This window comes from Falco rusticolus, chromosome 4, assembly GCF_015220075.1.
Source record: "Falco rusticolus isolate bFalRus1 chromosome 4, bFalRus1.pri, whole genome shotgun sequence".
Taxonomy (NCBI): domain Eukaryota; kingdom Metazoa; phylum Chordata; class Aves; order Falconiformes; family Falconidae; genus Falco; species Falco rusticolus.
In genome coordinates, this window is record NC_051190.1 from 33,588,035 (window position 1) to 33,604,657 (window position 16,623).

General features: G+C 43.1%; 1 protein-coding gene across 2 annotated transcripts; it reads right to left on the bottom strand.

Moving 5' to 3' along the window:
• Positions 1 to 856: 856 nt before the first annotated feature.
• Positions 857 to 16,614, bottom strand: REXO5 (RNA exonuclease 5). Of its 2 annotated transcripts, XM_037385030.1 has the most exons (20): positions 16,544 to 16,614; positions 16,194 to 16,307; positions 14,511 to 14,632; positions 13,505 to 13,631; positions 12,551 to 12,635; positions 10,901 to 11,050; positions 10,660 to 10,748; positions 9,724 to 9,839; positions 8,772 to 8,910; positions 8,106 to 8,200; positions 7,390 to 7,492; positions 6,649 to 6,785; positions 6,241 to 6,343; positions 5,787 to 5,897; positions 5,528 to 5,665; positions 4,936 to 5,028; positions 4,271 to 4,490; positions 3,557 to 3,750; positions 2,843 to 2,952; positions 857 to 1,100 (listed from the first exon to the last, which is right to left on the bottom strand). In XM_037385030.1, the coding sequence occupies exons 2-20, from the start codon at positions 16,302 to 16,304 to the stop codon at positions 1,031 to 1,033; spliced, it is 2,313 nt and encodes a 770-aa protein (XP_037240927.1). In that variant the 5' UTR covers positions 16,305 to 16,307; positions 16,544 to 16,614; the 3' UTR covers positions 857 to 1,030. The 2 variants fall into 2 exon arrangements, with proteins under 2 accessions (XP_037240927.1, XP_037240928.1); XM_037385031.1 differs by lacking the exons at positions 13,505 to 13,631; positions 14,511 to 14,632; positions 16,194 to 16,307; positions 16,544 to 16,614 and adding an exon at positions 11,915 to 12,098.
• Between the last annotated feature and the right edge of the window lie 9 nt (positions 16,615 to 16,623).

A 16,623-nucleotide genomic window follows, 5' to 3' on the forward strand; every position in this document is an offset into this window, starting at 1 on the left:
GTGAACTTGGCAGTGGAAAGTAAGAGGCTGTAAATATTCTATCAATCAGCTGTATTTAGTAACTTCTGAAGTAACTATTTCAACTTCATCTCAGCCTATTCTAATTCAGATCAAGAAAATCCCTTTGTCTCATGTTAGAACCATGTAACAAACGTTTCCTTTTAATTTTGCTTTTTTTTTTGGTTTTTTTCCTGAGTGCCAAAAGCTCTCCTAGGTGTCCTGCTTGGAAATTCTGTATGTTAACAAGAAGTGCTCAAGCAGCCTTTATTTTAGGTGCCGATGGCTGCAAAGCACAGGTCTGTGAAGCTGTCAGGTTGCAAATGGGCTCGTCCCGCTGCTGGTAGCGCACGGGCTTACTGCAACTGCTCCCAGCTCGTGTGACATTCACACAGGTGTGTGCTTTCCTTAAAATGACCCCTGCCCCTCCCACAGCCACCCTGTAATTTTTTTTATTTTTTTTTTTTTTTTTGCATTTGAGGCATGTGGGGGGTGGTCAGGGAGGGAGGAGAGGGTGGGGATTGTCCAAGAAGCATGAATCACCAATTGTGCCTGACCATGGACTAAGTACAGCACTTTCCCAGAAAGGGGGCAGAGACTCTGCTGCAGGAGCTGGCACAGCACGCTTCCAGAAATCCACACAATTCCTGAGAACAGCTGTTAGCTGCGGAGCAGCTGCTGCAGGTAGGACACTAACCTGGCTTGCTGCCTTACGGCCTGCAATGGTTCAGTGAAGGCAACGCGGCCGGTACTTGCCGAGTTACCATCCTACAGGCTTTTACGCAACACTCCCGGGGCTTGTCCCCAGCTCCTCCCGCTCACCCACTGCCAAGGAAAACTGCCATGACAAGAAGGGTTAAATGGAAAAGGTTTTGTGCTTTAAGATGTTTTGAATAGCTTTTATTTTTAGACTTTGTAAAAGATATGGAGCGAAAGCCTATTGTTCTTATGGTAAGATAGCTTTACAAAGACATCAATATTTAAAGTAATTAAAAATATCGTAACAAAAGACTTTGCTTAAAAACTTGGCAGTTTAACAAGGACTCCTCCCTCCGTCATCTTTTATTCCCATCAGACCAAGGCCAGACTGTGATCCACGTGTGCTGCAACACAAACAAGAGGTGAGTTATTTCTGCTCACACCAGCCTTGATGCATAGAAGCTTGCTGGTCGAGTGGTGAGAAGCCTGCAACCCTCAGGGTCAGCAGCTTGAAAACTTTATTTTATCCTTTTTTTTTTCCCACCCAACATTTATTCGGTGTTCTTTTTACTCAAGAGGCCTCCTCTGGACTGTCAGCCCTCTGGGAAGCGGTAATACAGGAATATCCTTTGCAAGAAACCTCTTCCAAGGCTGGAATGGAGCTCCCTTCCAACCCACTCAGCAGCCTGAGGGGGACACGAGCCAGGCTCTGTGGGCACCTGTAGGCTCCTTGTGGATCCAAACTCCTGAATCCACCTGTTCTGCCCTCAGTTCTGCCCTCCCCCGTGGCCGATGCACACCGAGGCAGTATGAGATACTGCGCTTGTGCAAGCACCATTGCCACACAGCCACATGCAATCAGCACAGCTAATAAGGTAGGAATTAATACTGTCTCATTTTGTATGCTATTCTTTGGGGTGCATGTGTGGGAAACAGCTTAATGATCTTTATTTAAGAAGACATATTATTTAAAAACCCCTAATTTTTTAAAAAAGTTATTAGAAACAGAACAATTAGAGCAAATGACAGCAAGAGCAGCCCTTGGCATGCAACCTGCCTGAAACAGCTTGTCACTGGCATTAAGCCTAAACATACTCTAGGCTTGGGATGCATCTCCCTTCTAGGGACACTGGTGCAGAGGATAATACAGCACCACCATCCTTCTCAGGAAGCTTTGCAAGCAAGAGAGGGGAACCTGGCCTGGCTGCCTAACCAGGCAGAAGAGATGCTGCTGAGCAATTCTGTCTCCCTGCTTCTATTTCAGGGCATGGCTTCTGTCCCCACAAGGAATGGTATCCCTTCTGTTGAAGGGTAACTGAAGAAAAGCAAGGGTAAACGTGACCTTTATTTGACTGAACAGTGACGCAGTGAGAGAACAGAAGGCTGCTGAAATAAGTATGTACTCAGCATCTAGCGCCTTGCCTGGGAAAGATTTAACCTCTGGTTAATAACTAAGCAGTGAATGACGGGCAGTTCAGGCCCCACAGCCTGAAATGCAGGAAGCCCACCGCATCTAGAAGCATCTCTAATACTAGTGCTGAAGCCCAGCTCTGCTCTAGACTTGCCACTTGCTATGAAAGCTGAAGGCCTCAGTGGAAGTGTTCTTGTTTTTGCAGTTCTGTCCCTCACACGAGGGAACGAACCACCTCCTTCATCAGCTATGGCTGAAGTGTGTACATCAGGGTACCACAAGACAACAAGGGGCAGATGGTGCCTTGGCTGCAGTAGTTGGGTGATTTTAAAAAAATAAACATACAAAACTACCCCAAAAAAGTGGCTGCTGTGGAAATTCTGGTCTATTGTCTCATGGGCACATAAAATGTACCTCTTCAACACTAGCGATGAAACATCCAGCAGGAGAAGGTGGGTGAACTGAGACAACCAGTATAATTCAGTGTACCTCAGCCTTGCTACTCTGGACCATCAGCTACATAAGTGGTTTCAGCACTTGTGCTTGTTCTGGATCAGACATGGCTTACGGGCAGAATTTACTGTTGAGGTTTTACTGGCTGAACATGAAAGTCAAACTGAGTAAGTCTCTCAGGCTTTCACTTCCTTGTGCAGGGCTTTAATTTTTAATAGAATAAGATAAAAATATTTGGCTATGTATTTTCCTTGTCTCTTTGCAAAATAGGTGGCAAGTTACCTGTTCACTCCAGGAAAGAGAACAATGCAGAGGGTGTTATTCTGCAGACTTCTATAAAGCTTTTTGATACGGTGGTCTAACTTCTTCACCTTTTTCCTTAGATCCAGCTCCTGCATAACAGAATATAAGCATTAAAATCCCCCAATTCAGCTGCAGACCTGTAGCAATCACACTTCAAAGTGTGTGTGGCGAGACTGACCCTTGGGCAGTGTCAGAGGTCAAACAGGTGAGGAGAGCAGTGATTCTGTTAGGGGCTGGCATTTGGCAGGGCAGCGGCTCAGCAGCAGGGAGAACCACACGCCCTACTCACATGGCACTGCAGCTTCCTCCGCTAAAATGAGAGCTGCCAACAGAGCTGCTCTTTCCTGTATGGCGGCACAGCTAGTCCTCTCTCCCTCCAACTCCCATACCAGTTGCTACAACTGTACGTTGCTCTGTCTGCTCTCAGGTGGTACAGGCTTCAGTTCCTGCGTAGCATCACTCACTGCCCTGAGCAGCCAGGCTGCTTTTATAGAGTACCCTGCAAACACTGCATTTATCTCATGTGATACTGCTCCTCCAAACGGCCCCGTGGGATCCTTGGCCACCTCTGCGCTCCAGCAGAAAGAGACCGTTCTGTTACATGCAGCTCTGCACCCAGGTCTGCTCAAAGTTAGCACTCCTGGTTCCCAGGGCAGTACCTCCTCACTACCGTCAGCACAGCCCTACACTCACAGAGTCAGACAGTTGCTCTGTTGTCTCATGTACGATGTTTCTTCCTGGCTTCCCAGGGCTGTGATTCATTTGCCAAATCCATCTCCAGAGGTGACCTGAAGCAAGAGCGTTTCTACTTCTTAGTCTGCTACCCTTTGCCATCCATCCATTTATAACTTCAAGGGCCTCCACAGCACTCTCTGGTTTCTGGAATTCTGAAACGCAAAGAGAAGGGGAAGGTGCTTTGGCAGTGATGTTGCTGCCCTGTTCCTTGGCACATGTAGGTCAGGACTAAGGGCATGGAGCAGGACCGAGGTGAGAAACGCGAATCACTGCAGCAAGCAGATCCTCATTTTGCTACAGGTAAACATCAGACTATAGAAATGTCTGTTAACTGGAACAGCACTCATCCAGTTGTTCTCCTCACCTTTTTTTCTGGGCAATTACTTGCCTGTGTGAAGCTGCACAGTAGCTTCAAGTACCGGAGCAAATTAATTATCCTACAACTTTTCAAAGTAAAGATAATTTTTTTAAAGCAGGTTTTTTTTCCCTTTCTAATATTTACCTGTAAACTGCTCCTCCAAACAAAGCATGCTTTCACTGGAGTATTTTAAATACCATCACTTTAAGCATACACACATTTCAGTAGCTCCTGCTGTGTCTCTGCAAAGTCCCAAGGGCTGCTGAATGCGCTTATTTGAAGGAAATAAGCAGGCTGTATGTGAAGCTACTTACTGAGGAAACAGCAGTTCCTGTGCTTTCCACTCTGGAGATCCTTTGGCAGGAACAGTGTTTCCAGGTCTTTCAACTGGCTGAATTCTTCTTGCAAGTCTGTCTCCGTTAATGACTTCTTTAGGCCCGCCACATAAATCACGCCTTCATTTTCTACATCCAGTTCCAGTTCCTTTATCAAAACATCACAGTCCAGCATTGCTGCAGTGACAGGTCTCTGGACCTGGGGTGGATTCAGCGGGAACAGCACGTCAGCCCAAGCAGCTCTGTGCTCTGAGCTTCTATTTTGAAATATTTTCTCCCATTACCAGAAGTTGACAAGCTATTTTCCCTCCCTTGAAAAATATGTAACTAATGAAGGCTAACTTAATTATTCATGAAAAAGGAAGAGAGATCAGGTTTGTAATGCAGAAACACTAGAAAATTAACTATGCCATACTTTGTATATGGCATTTTAATACCCTGTTAACTTGGCTCTTCCTTTTAAAGCTGCAGTTGGAGGTCAGAATGCTTTCTCACCCCCTTCTGCCAGGAAAAAGAGGGCTATAACCATTTCCTTTCTGCCAGACACTGCCCAGATGCTATGCTGTGAGCAGGTGTTAAACGAGACATACTGGATACTGTTCCTGTGCTCAACATGAATTTGTTTTGCTATTTACATTGTTTACCTTAATGCAGGATCCTGCTACCTCCGCTCCATTTAGGCTTTCCACAGCAAGCTGGGCAGCTTCCAGCACTTCGTACTGGATACAGACATAGGGCTTGAAAAAGAATGATAAGATACTTCAGGCTTATCAATAAGACACGTTAGCCCTCCCTTTTTAAAAGTCAGGTTTCAATAACGTTATGTTTTCTTTTAAAAACAGAATATAAAAAGGTTTGGGCGTAATATATGTAACACTCCATATACTGTAGCTGTTAAAAACAACCTTCAATTAGCTTTTCAATTAATAACATTTTTTCTTTTACATTAAAGGCCTTAGCATATCAGTTCTCTTGAGAGACAAAAAGCATCTCAGCTTCTCCAGCACAAAGTCCTCTAGCTTGAACAGCACAGTGAAGCTACACGAGCTGTGTTTATTCTTGTCATTGTGTGGACCAGCTTTTAGATACCCTGAATTGTTGCAGCTGATGACTAAACCACCAGAAAAAAACCCCAAACAGACCAGTTATTTCAGTGGTTCTAATCCCTGTCTTTCCAAGAGATTACTCAGACCTTCCATGCCTGTCAGCAAGTTTCATGCTTTGAGGGCTCCTCACCTGGTATGTTTCAGTTAGCACTGTAAGAGACTGGATTGGTCCACACCTCCCAAATTCTTTTTTCACAGACTTCAGGCAAATGCCTTCTTCAAAAGGACCTGCGTAAATTGTCAGCATGTCAGTCAGCTTGCCTCTCACCTGTAGGGACACAGATGAGAGAAGGAACTTCACAAAGCAAAGGAACTAACTACTTGGTGCCACCAGATAAATGTCTCTTTCCAAGCTCAGCAATAAAGACTATTCTCACAAAAAAAATTACCTCTTCACAAAGGCCAGCAAGAAGGTGAGATGCAGTGTACTCTGGACCCAAATTGAACTGAATGATACTGAATGCAGACAGGGGAACATCTTCTAAGGCTCTCTGAAGAATCTGGAGGGACAAGAGTACACAAGGCTCAAAGAGGTGCAAGACAATTGTACCGCAAAGGATCAGAAACAAAACTAGTTGAACTTAATTCCCAACTTTAATTTTCATTATTGTCCAAGGAAGCCCTCAGGCAAAAATTCTTCCTTAGTGAGTCATGAAAGGATGTAGAGGATCAAAGCTTATTTCCGAAATGTTAAAATGGATTTAGCCAACCTGGTATTAACAGTATTGCTAACAGTACTGTCAGTCAGCCCTTTAAAATAGGACTCCTCTTCCCACCCCCAGAACGAGAACTTTGAACTACTCTGGTGCTTGCTTAGACCAACCCACACTTAAGTCCAGTCACCTGTTTGTTTGAAGTGCTCGGGTTACTCTGACACAGGCCAGAAGCGTCCAGTCTGCCCAAAAGGAGGGGTTTTTGGCCAGTGACCTGCAGGCAGTCTAAAAAACTACCAGAGAGAAGAAAGCTGTGAGTCACAGTACTTACCAACATGGTGAATTAAAAGCTTTCAAGAAGTACTTGTCAGAGAAAAATGATACACTTCATTAAAGAAATCTGAAATGTATTCAGCATCAAAAGAAGCCTAGAAAATGCTTTGTGAAATTTAAGATACAACTTCTGAACGTTTTTCAGTGTTATGCTCAATTATTTGCGCCTCTCTGAAGATCCTGATGGCTTCTGAAAAACGAGACACTTGTTTGATTTTACTGAGGATTTAACTTCAGGAAAAACATTATTTGAGAACCTCATTACCATGGTTTGGATGAATGTGGAGGCTCATTCAACTGTTTCTGGACCCTACATCCTTGTTGCTGTAATGCAGCTTTGTTCTGCAGAACCTCAGCCAGTTTTTCAGTTGTCAGAAGCATCTCCAAGTTTAGTTCTGCTACCTTGGGGAAGGAAGAAGATTAGTAGCTGGCTTTCATCTCAGCTAATTGTAGCTAACCAAGAAGCATGTGCTTTCTCTGAGTCATGCAGGCAGACTCCGCAGTAGTGAAGAAACACAGGCATTAATTTCTTGCCTTATTATTTTCTGTTGTCATTTTCAAGCATGCGGCACTCACAGCATCAACCAGCAATCATCTCTGAAAAAGTTCTCTCAGAAAGCAATGACACAAGCAAGAGGCTCATAAACCCATCTGAATCACCACCACAACATACAAGGTCTGTCACTTCTTTCATGTGGAAAAATGACAGGCACTCTTGTAGGCTGGAAGTGTCTCGATCCTTCTTTACACAATGCCCCTGTTCACGATCAGTGCAGCAATGCGGATTCATGTCAGTGTTTGGGTGCTGGAACACTGGCAATGCTCAGGTCATTAAGATACCTGGATATGTGCTGAAAGTAACAAGCTGTCAAAATTGAGGCCTCTAGCACAGCTCCATTTTCTCTTTCAAATCAACAAAACTATGGGCAGGAATGGTTTGCTTCATAAGCACAACAACTTGTACATTCTGCAATTAAGGACAGAAGTCTTAATTAGACATAGTTACCTTTGCTGGTCCTTGCTCAATGAAGAACTGAGCCAATTCCAAAGCAGCTCTGGCATCTTCTACCGGATCATGCCCAAGCATCTGTTCACACTGGATCTCCTTCCTAGGGCATCAAAATGACACATATAGGCAGGTTATCTGTTTTTCCACACTGACAAACATCCCGTCTTTTCCTTTCTGGGCAAAATAGCTTTCCCCTCTCCAAAAAGGATTTCAGTTCTGTGCAGCAGCATTATTGTGAAATATTCCTAAAAGTTACTGCAAGAAATGTTTTTGCAATGTTGAGCAAAACACAAAACATATGTTTACTGGGTTTCACAGAAGCAGTGCTAATACTTGGTACTCTGATGCATGACTGTTAATTTTACTTCTTCCATGACCAATGACCCAACTCACAGTCTGCACACAGACAGCAAGACATTCAATACACTGGTACCGCTACACACCTGCAGAAAAGCTAGTTTTGCTAAGAGTCAAATCTGCTTGGGTCACAGCATCCCTGCCAGCCCAAAGAGAAGCCAATTTATTATGCTGCCTGATGTTTCAAGCAGGCAGTTAATTCTTCTTTATCATGTCTATTTGCACAGCCTGCTCCTTTATTTTGAATTTTAATGAAAAAAAATTGTAATTCTGATGCTACTAGTAGAAAAGCAAGACCCTATGACCTACCACGACAGTTTCTAGTATTTCCCATGATAATACAGTAATAATCTTACCCTAAAACAGCTTTGGCTAGAAATTTTAGTTTAAATCGTCGACCTTCATTCCTGGCAAAAAGCAATGAAGTATCAATAACACTGGGGTGGATCATCTGGAGGAGAGAAAACATCACCAGCTTAATTTAAGAAGAGCAGTCATTTAGAACTGGGCAGTAACTCCACTGCCTTGTCATTTCAGTTGCCAGTTTCTCACTGATAGATAACTGGTCCACAAAAAGCAAGCAGAGGGGAATAATGAAGCAAGCCCAACTCTCCTTTCTAACACTCTCTTGGGAAAATCTAGATTGGGTTAGAAAGTTCAATTATGATTCAAGCATTTTAGGTTGGTTAAATTAAATATAGGAAGGACGTGAGTTCTTCCTGTGACAGAGCTATTAGAAGCATAGAAACATATTAGCTGAAGCAGAGAGGTAAAGCTTCTGCTGCAACTGTACGTATGTCTGGGCAGACTTCTCCCTTCCTTTTAGGTTCTGAACAGCCCCTTGCAAGTTTTATAGATGTAAGGAGAGTCTTTCTCTTTTAAATCCTTGCAGACATAAGGGTATTCATAATAAAAAGCAATTAACAAGTGTTCACTAATAAAAAAGGAGGAATGGTTTAGCGTTTTCAGGTCTGAAATGAGTATCACAGGGTTGGGAAAAATACTCTTAAAAGCATACTTACTTCCAAAGCCTGAAGATCAGCATTTAGAGAATGACCCACCAATATTGCATCATTGGGAAGCAATTTTTTTAGTCTGGTTTGGATGTCTGACAGCGTTGTTTTCACTGGAAGAAGCATTTTCTTTGTGATTCCTGAGAATCTTCAAAACAAATGAGGTGAAAGCAGCACATTAGCAACAGCGCCTACTGCAGAGTATTACAAGCAGGGCATGTAAAATACAAACTCAGTCTGACTCATGACAGAACGCTATTTACTGCTTTCTGTTCCAACATAAGAGAATATACTGCAGGTATATTGAACTGCTATGGTGCTACCACATCTGTTTCAAAAGTTTCTCTCTCTCATGTATAACTTATTCTTAGGTGATGCAGTGAGCATCAAAGAGCACAGGTAAGGAAATACTGCAAGACTGATGGTGGAAGATGCTTCCACGCAACCTGAGGAAATTGGCACATCACCTCCTGGATAAAGCTGGGCACAGTTTTGGAGAAGACAAGGCTTGAGTTTTGCCTGCTTTTGTTATAATCCTGAGCCCAGCCCTAGAGATGTGTACAAACTAATGAGCTGCTCTATTAATTTCTTACAGATGAGCAAACTTAGCTACCGAGCAGAGAGACGCAGACTTTGCTCCTGTACTCTTACCTTCCATCTTATTTTATAGCCAGCAGTGAAGAGTAACTTGTACTGTGTATCATTGATTTGTAACATCTTTTCCTAGACCACTGCAGAACAGTAATGCTTTTGCCTAGTAGCCACACGGGCATTATGCAGCAGAAAGCGTATACATAATGTTGATTATTCTAATCACATAGCAAGAACTTTATTCTTAACACTGAATGAAATGCAGTAGGCATCTGTGCAAACCAAAGCCTTCTGAAAGGTCCTGTGTAACAGGCTTCGTTTGGAAGGGCTGCATGAAGACAAAGAGATAAGAAACTTAGGTGCAAGTCACCTGGTGCGGTAGTTCAGTACTGTGCTTTCAGGTTTGACTAGCTCATTCAAGAGGCATTGACCCTGTGCATCCACCAAAGAGACACGAGTGACTTCATTCCCCTTTGCAGTCAGGCACTGTCAGGAAGAAGCAGAGGCAGCTGCCGAATCAGTGTGATGCTGCACTCACCTTAGCCAACATCTGCTTTGGCTGCAGCCAGCATCACTACTAAGGAGTTACTCAACTTAGATCGACCACTCATAGCTAGTTGTTTTATACTGTAGCACGTTTAATTGTAATTGTTAAATGCCCACCATCAGCACAGCAAACATAGAGGCAAGCACAGCACAAAGAAAACCATTATCAAGAAGTGCTGATTTCACAGAATCAGTCTGTGCTCCGCACTGCACAGCTGTCACTGACAGCACCTTCACCAGAGAACATGTACAACCTAAAAGCAGAGCCCAGGTTGTATCACTAGTTACTCAATGCTGATGCCAAAGAGGCATCTCTGCAAGGTCAAAACTGCACTCAAGGAGGAATCCTTGCCACAGCATGTTGCCAAAACTGTGATGGCCAACAGACAGATGGGTGATAGGGAAATACCTTCCCTTTCCCAAGCCTTGGGGAGGGCTGGGAGGAGGAATTCCACAGCAGTCTCGGGGGTTACTGCAGCATTGCTGATGGGCCTGCACATCCAGCTGCTGCTCTGACAGCCAATGCAGAACAGAGCTCTCTGCTGCACTGCTCAAGATAGTATTTCTGTCTTGTTGTCAGAATCACCTCCTGAGTCCCTCCCATGCCTGCATTAGCACTGGTACCATCAATGAAGGCACTGGCAGCAGATACTAATATATCAGAAGTGGTTTACCAAATACACTTGATCGCTTTGGAATAGCTGGTAGAAGTTTGGTTGCTTGACTGTATTTTGTAAGGCCACACAGATTTATTTTTTACCATTTCACAATCCAGACCAAAGAGGGGGCTGCTGTCCGTCCTCTGCTGATCACACTCTGTATATATATAGTCCTTACATCCAGGGGAGCCTAGAATGAAAAGATAGCCATGAATAAGAAACAGATTGCTCTCTTCTAAAACTCATCATATATCTTATATGACCAAACATATCACTAACTGTCAAAATTAACAAAAAAACCAACAAAACAAAACAACCAAACAAAAGCCCTCAAAAACTGACCTTTTATGGGATAGTCATTTTTTTCCTGCTCTTCTAAAGTTAGAGTATAGCTAGTAAGGCCCCGTTTTTTTTCTCCGTATTTCTGAATTATGGGATCACATTGCAAGTGTGAGCTTTCAGGAATACAGTCACTGCTGGTGGAAGTCAAACCTGTAAAATACAGAAGCATCTGTCAAGTTCATGTAACACTCCCTACGTGCAGTCAGTTTTCTGCAATATTATGCACACTGAGAGGCTACACCATTTCAAAGGAAAACACTGCCTGGAACAACAAACTGGAGATATAGATAGACAGGCAGACAGACAGACAGCCTATCTGTCTCCAGTTTATTTTTAGATAAATATAATCTTTTGTGATTTTTTCTTTACCTTGACTTGCTGCTCAGTATAACAAAGAAAACCAAGAAATGAGTAACTACTTAGCTTGAATCTAATTTATATCTCTGTATCTTTTATTAGAATCTTTTTAGAATAAAATAATCACAAATCTCTCCCCCTCGTTTCTATATATAATATCCAGTTTCTATCTCATTTATTGTGTGTGTATATATATAAACACACAATATAGATTATATATACAAAATTATATATAAACAATACTATATATAATGTATACACTATATATTTATTTATTTATTTAAAAAATATACTTGATATTCAGGATACTTGAATCTTTCCCCCAGTGCAGCTACTGACACTGCTGGCTGATTCAGAAGCAAGTCACATCACAAGTCTCTGCCTCATGCTCGTTTCAGAAATAGAGAGAACAAACTTGCCTCGTAAACATGACAACATAATCATCTGTTACTTCATGTAACCTGTAAAACAAGTTCTCTTTTTCTTCTGCCTTCTCTGTGAAATTCCTTCCCGTAAGTATTAGCAGGAAAAAATAATACTCTTAAGTGTGACTGGCAAAGAAACAAGCACTGAGGTGACAGCAGAATCCACAGCTGTAAAAAGTTAAATTATCCTGTAGGTGATTCTCCGCAGATGGCACTTAAAAGAAAAATATACCTGACATCTCAGATCTGTGACTGTGCAGTAGGTTTACAGTCAGGATGCTAGAGGACTTTGTCAATACATTGAAAGTAACAGCTGTTCGTTCTCCCATTTAGGACTTGAATTCAAGATTCTTTGTTACACTTTTAACAATTTCAGTGAAGTTCGCATTGTAGACTCTTGCAGGTTTTCTACAAGCCTGTTGGATTATAATCATCTCTATAAAGAGTGTAAAAATAGGAAATCAATCGTCAACACACCCGTTCTTTACCTTGACTTGCTGCTCAGTATAACAAAGAAAACTAAGAAATGAGTTAACTACTTAGCTTGAATCTAATTTGTATCTCTGAATCTTTTATTAGATACTTCTTAGAATAAAATAATCACAAAACGGGTAACGAAGCATCAGAATTTTGGATTAAACATGTTAAAAACTTGCTCTCTACTTTTTGCATTTCCTTGAGACAATAAGCCCAGCAGAGTTACTGAATGACTTAGGGTAACCAGTCTCATGGTTTAAGCCACTGTTTTCCTTTGTAAACAAGTTTCCCATAGCAGCATGCTGGGACTGCACAGGATGCGAAGTCACGACTTGCTGTTGAAAGTGAATCACTGTGGTTGAAAGAGACAATGCAAAACCAAACAAGATACCTTGTGCAGTGTTTTGAGGTTTCAGGTTTGCTCCTTCTCCATACAGGCTGGCTAGGAAATTAGTGGAAGGTATTAATGTGAATCTCTGAAAAAAAAGAGATGTGTTAGAGCCTTTGAAACAGAAGCAGAAATAGCAAGCAAATGAGATTTTTCTTGATCCCCAAACCAGCCAAATTTAGAGGAGGCTGGGTGGAAATACGTTTAGTGTTTTCCCCATGTTAAAAAAAAAAAAACCACAAACCAAACCTTGCCTGATACAATCAAGAAGGCAAACCTCAAGACTTTCTTTGATAGAAACTAAGGCAAGTTCCAGACTTCGCAGTTAAGCTGTGATTTGCGTTTGCTGCAGTTCAGGGACAATTATTTCTCAAGCAGTCTGAGTAAAAGTGCTTCCTTCCTTCTTCTCTCAAAGACGTTGCTTGTAACTCAGAAAATTAAAATATTTTTTTTACTGATCTTTTTGGGAAATGGGAGAAACTTGACATAAAGTAATAGTAAAATATGCAAAATAAAATGCAAATAGTAGAAGTGAGATTTTTCAACCAGTGGGAATAGCATAACTCTACTGAGAGTCTCCCAATCAGAGTGAATTCCAAAATTAACTGAGATATTTTTAATCTCACTGGCATCCTGAAGATGCAGGAAGCGTAACAGTCAGAGGACTGAAACATCAATACACATTTCACCTAGAGGACTGAAACATCAATACACGTTTCACCTGGGAAGGCTTCAAAGACATAAGGCTTGAAGACCTGCTTCTAATATCAAAGCCTTGGCCTTTGTTCTGAGCTGACAACAGCTACAAATAGATCCTCTTAATAGCTCGCTTTGAGAGTCAAAGATGGCCACTTCCTATTGGAAAATGCAGTAATTACACTGCAGCAATTAATCCTTGGGACATTGTTTCAGGACTGGAACAAGTTTAGAAGATGGCAATACAGTTTGAGGACTTACATGCTGGAACACTTTTCTGAGGTGTCTGAACTGCAAATAGAATTTGTAGAAATGGAGTTGGCTCATTTCATGTAGAACAATAACTACAACACCAGCCAGGTGGCTTTGGTGATAAATACGGCACCAGCTGCAGTTTAAAAAAAAAAAATAAAAGCAAAACAATTATCAAGCACTCTTAAAAACAAACTTGGAACCAGCCCAGCTTTAAATGAATGGCAAAGTGCCAAATTACTTCAATCAGAATAGGCTTTATAGCTTATCTCAAACAGCCACATATTCCTGGAAGCAACAGAATATGGGAGACAGAAAGAATGAGTTTTAGCAAAATCCTGCTGCTGTACCATTTCAAGATACTTACACCTCATTTATATGCATTGGAATGTAATACACGTGAGTAACTTCAGCTGTTATGATGCAGTCTAGTTAGTGAATTAATGCATCAAAAAAAGTTTCACAAAATAATTTTCTATTCACTACTAAAAACCTCAAGTGGGATAATTTTTGCCTTGAGTTTCATTTCAAGATTCATTACATTTCACCATACTTCTGCCATCCAAGGTTATATACCCTCCTCAGCCTTTCCCTTCCATTGCTAAAAAGTTCCCCTGAGAAAGGGAAAAGGGATTAAAATGTTTTTCCCAAAACACTCTAGAACACTCTGTTTCAATTATATCTGACACAAAAAGTGTTAACATTTTTTGTGCTGTGTTAATATTTTTAACACGGTATTTTGTTTCTCAGTGTGCGAAGCTTCTTTGCTTCCACAAAACTGTTTAGCTTTTGGTAACTGCATAAAACAAAACTATGAAATGGTAGAATTTTTGTCAGAAGAGGAATTCTGGTCTCTGGCCAAGTCTAACAACAACTGTATCCATGTAATCAGGCTGTCATTATGGTAACCGCATTGCTATTCCAAAACCAGCATGGCCTATATGCCTTTCAGTATGGTTTTTCACAACACGTGAGAACAGGAGACAGGGTTGATTCCTGAACGTGAATATTATACCTCGGTTGTGTTGCATTGTGGCATTTTCCCAAAGCTGCATACTTTAACAACTCGTACAGCTGGTCACGGTTGATTTCGCAGTCGTCACCAAATAAAGCTGCTGACAAGCGAGATGACTTTTTCTGCAAAACAGGAAACACTAGTAAAGAAAGGTTTAACGCAATCACAAAAGTTCATGGAAAAAAATTAAGTGAATTGTACAGTAAAAGGAAACTATATGGATACAATCAACTACATTTTAAATAACTTTTCCACTCATGATGGGCAAAAGTTTCCATTCAGGCTATACTTTAATATTAAATTTACTATCAATATTTTAGTAACCTTGGTACTCTAACCTCAAAGATTTATTAAATAAAAGTAATGCAAGTAGATGTATGCAGTAAGGACACTTAAAAATTATGCAATTTTCAAACACAATGTTGTGCTCTCTCAACCCATTCATCCATTTGCTGCAGTAGAGCTTTGGGTATTTATGCAAGTGTTATATGTAGCCACTTCACGTCAGGTTTTGCTGAAACCCATTTACTGTATTTACATTATTTGATCTGTTCTGGCAGGTGGGTTTGCTGACCCCTGCAGGGAAAAAAAAAGATGGTGCCATAAACTCCAAGAAAACTGCAGAAAGAAAGCATCAAATGGATGAGATGGGGCAGACTGTACCACATAGTTCAACACAATGGTTCTTTAACCCTAAATGCACAAATTCTCCTAAAAGCCAACCAGCAAGTAAATGCATGATTTTGGAGACCTCCACTGACCATATGGCCTGTTCCAATGGTGTGCATTTGACCTGTAAAAATTTTAAAAATACTTTTTTTTTTTTATCTGATGAAAAAACATCACAGCATACAGGGGAAAAGAAAAAACAGCATAAACAACTATCAGAAGCTGTGTTTTCCCCACCCACCATGCTAACAAGCCTTGTGCTCATTAATTTGAAAGCCTGCCCACGTGGGACTGAGCTGGTGCACTTTTGAAGCCATTTGTCCTTGGGTAAGAGAGCGAAACAGAGGTGACAACGCTGAGATTCAAGTGGTTAAGAATCATCTGATAATAATAACACAGGGTGGTGTAATTGCCACTCCCTCATCTCTGGTGCTATGTTAGACAAGCAAGAAACGACACTGCTGTTTTCAATACAGCCTAATTAGAGCTTTGCAAAAAATCCCAACCAGCAGGAGTTTCATGTCACAAAGCACAGGCTGCCTGCCAAACCCAGGAATTGCAGTTTGATCAGGTACCAACCAGACCGATCTCACAGGTCAGACACGCTCACTCCTGGCCCGTGTAACGGGGTGAGCGAGGTGTTACCATGAGGCTCTGAGCTGGGGCTGCTTTGCATCCTTCAGGTGTACTAAGCAGCCACAATGCTCCTTTGAAGACCTATTTGTTTAGGAAAAAACGGTACTGGACAGTGTGTTTACATTTTAACAAAATTCCTTGGACGCAAGGGCCTAACACTCCAAACGAGCGCACCTCCGTACTGCTTGGAGCAGAAGCCCGGCCGTTATCCGCGGGTGCCGCCTCCGGCCAACCCTCCCGCCAGGCCGCCAGAACAGGCGTGTGCCGTGCCCAGCACCCCGGCGCCGCAACGGCACCGGGACGCGGCGCGAAGAGCAAGGCCGTGGGGCCGGACCCGCCGCCCCCCTCACGGCGCCCGCCACGGGCGCTGCCGCTCACCTCAGTGCACCGCCCGCCGCCGTCCGCCTTCCTCCGCTTCCCGGCCGGCTGCAGCCCCCCCGCGCCGCCGCCGGGCCTCCTGTAGCCGTTCACGCAGACGGCCTTCGCCATGGCCTGCAGGACAGCACGGCAGGTCAGGGCGGCGCCGTGCCGCCACGGCCCCTCACAGCGGGGGCGCCGCGCCCCGGGCCGGGCCCAGCGCCTGCCCGCTGCCGGGGCTCCCCGGGCAGCATCGCCCCGGGCAGCATCGGTAGGGGGAAGCGCCCGCAGCCCTGACGCCGCGGGACCGATCCCCGGGCGCACCCTCCTCCCCCGGTCCCCCGAGGAGGGCCTTCGGCCGCGGACCCCACCTCAGCCACGCCGGGCTCTCCCGCCGCAAGGGATACGGCCGCCTCGGCACGCGGCTACCCGCGCCTGCCTGCGGGCCAGG

Bases quoted from the DNA above. Each gene is read 5' to 3' on its own strand.
- REXO5 (XM_037385030.1), bottom strand. From the start codon at position 16,304: ATGGCGAAGGCCGTCTGCGTGAACGGCTACAGGAGGCCCGGCGGCGGC. The intron at 6,786-7,389 runs GTAACTATGTCT...TCCTTCCCCAAG, and splicing joins TTGAGCAAGGACCAGCAAAG to GTAGCAGAACTAAACTTGGA. The intron at 2,953-3,556 runs GTGAGTGTAGGG...TCTGTTATGCAG, and splicing joins CAGAGCAACTGTCTGACTCT to GAGCTGGATCTAAGGAAAAA.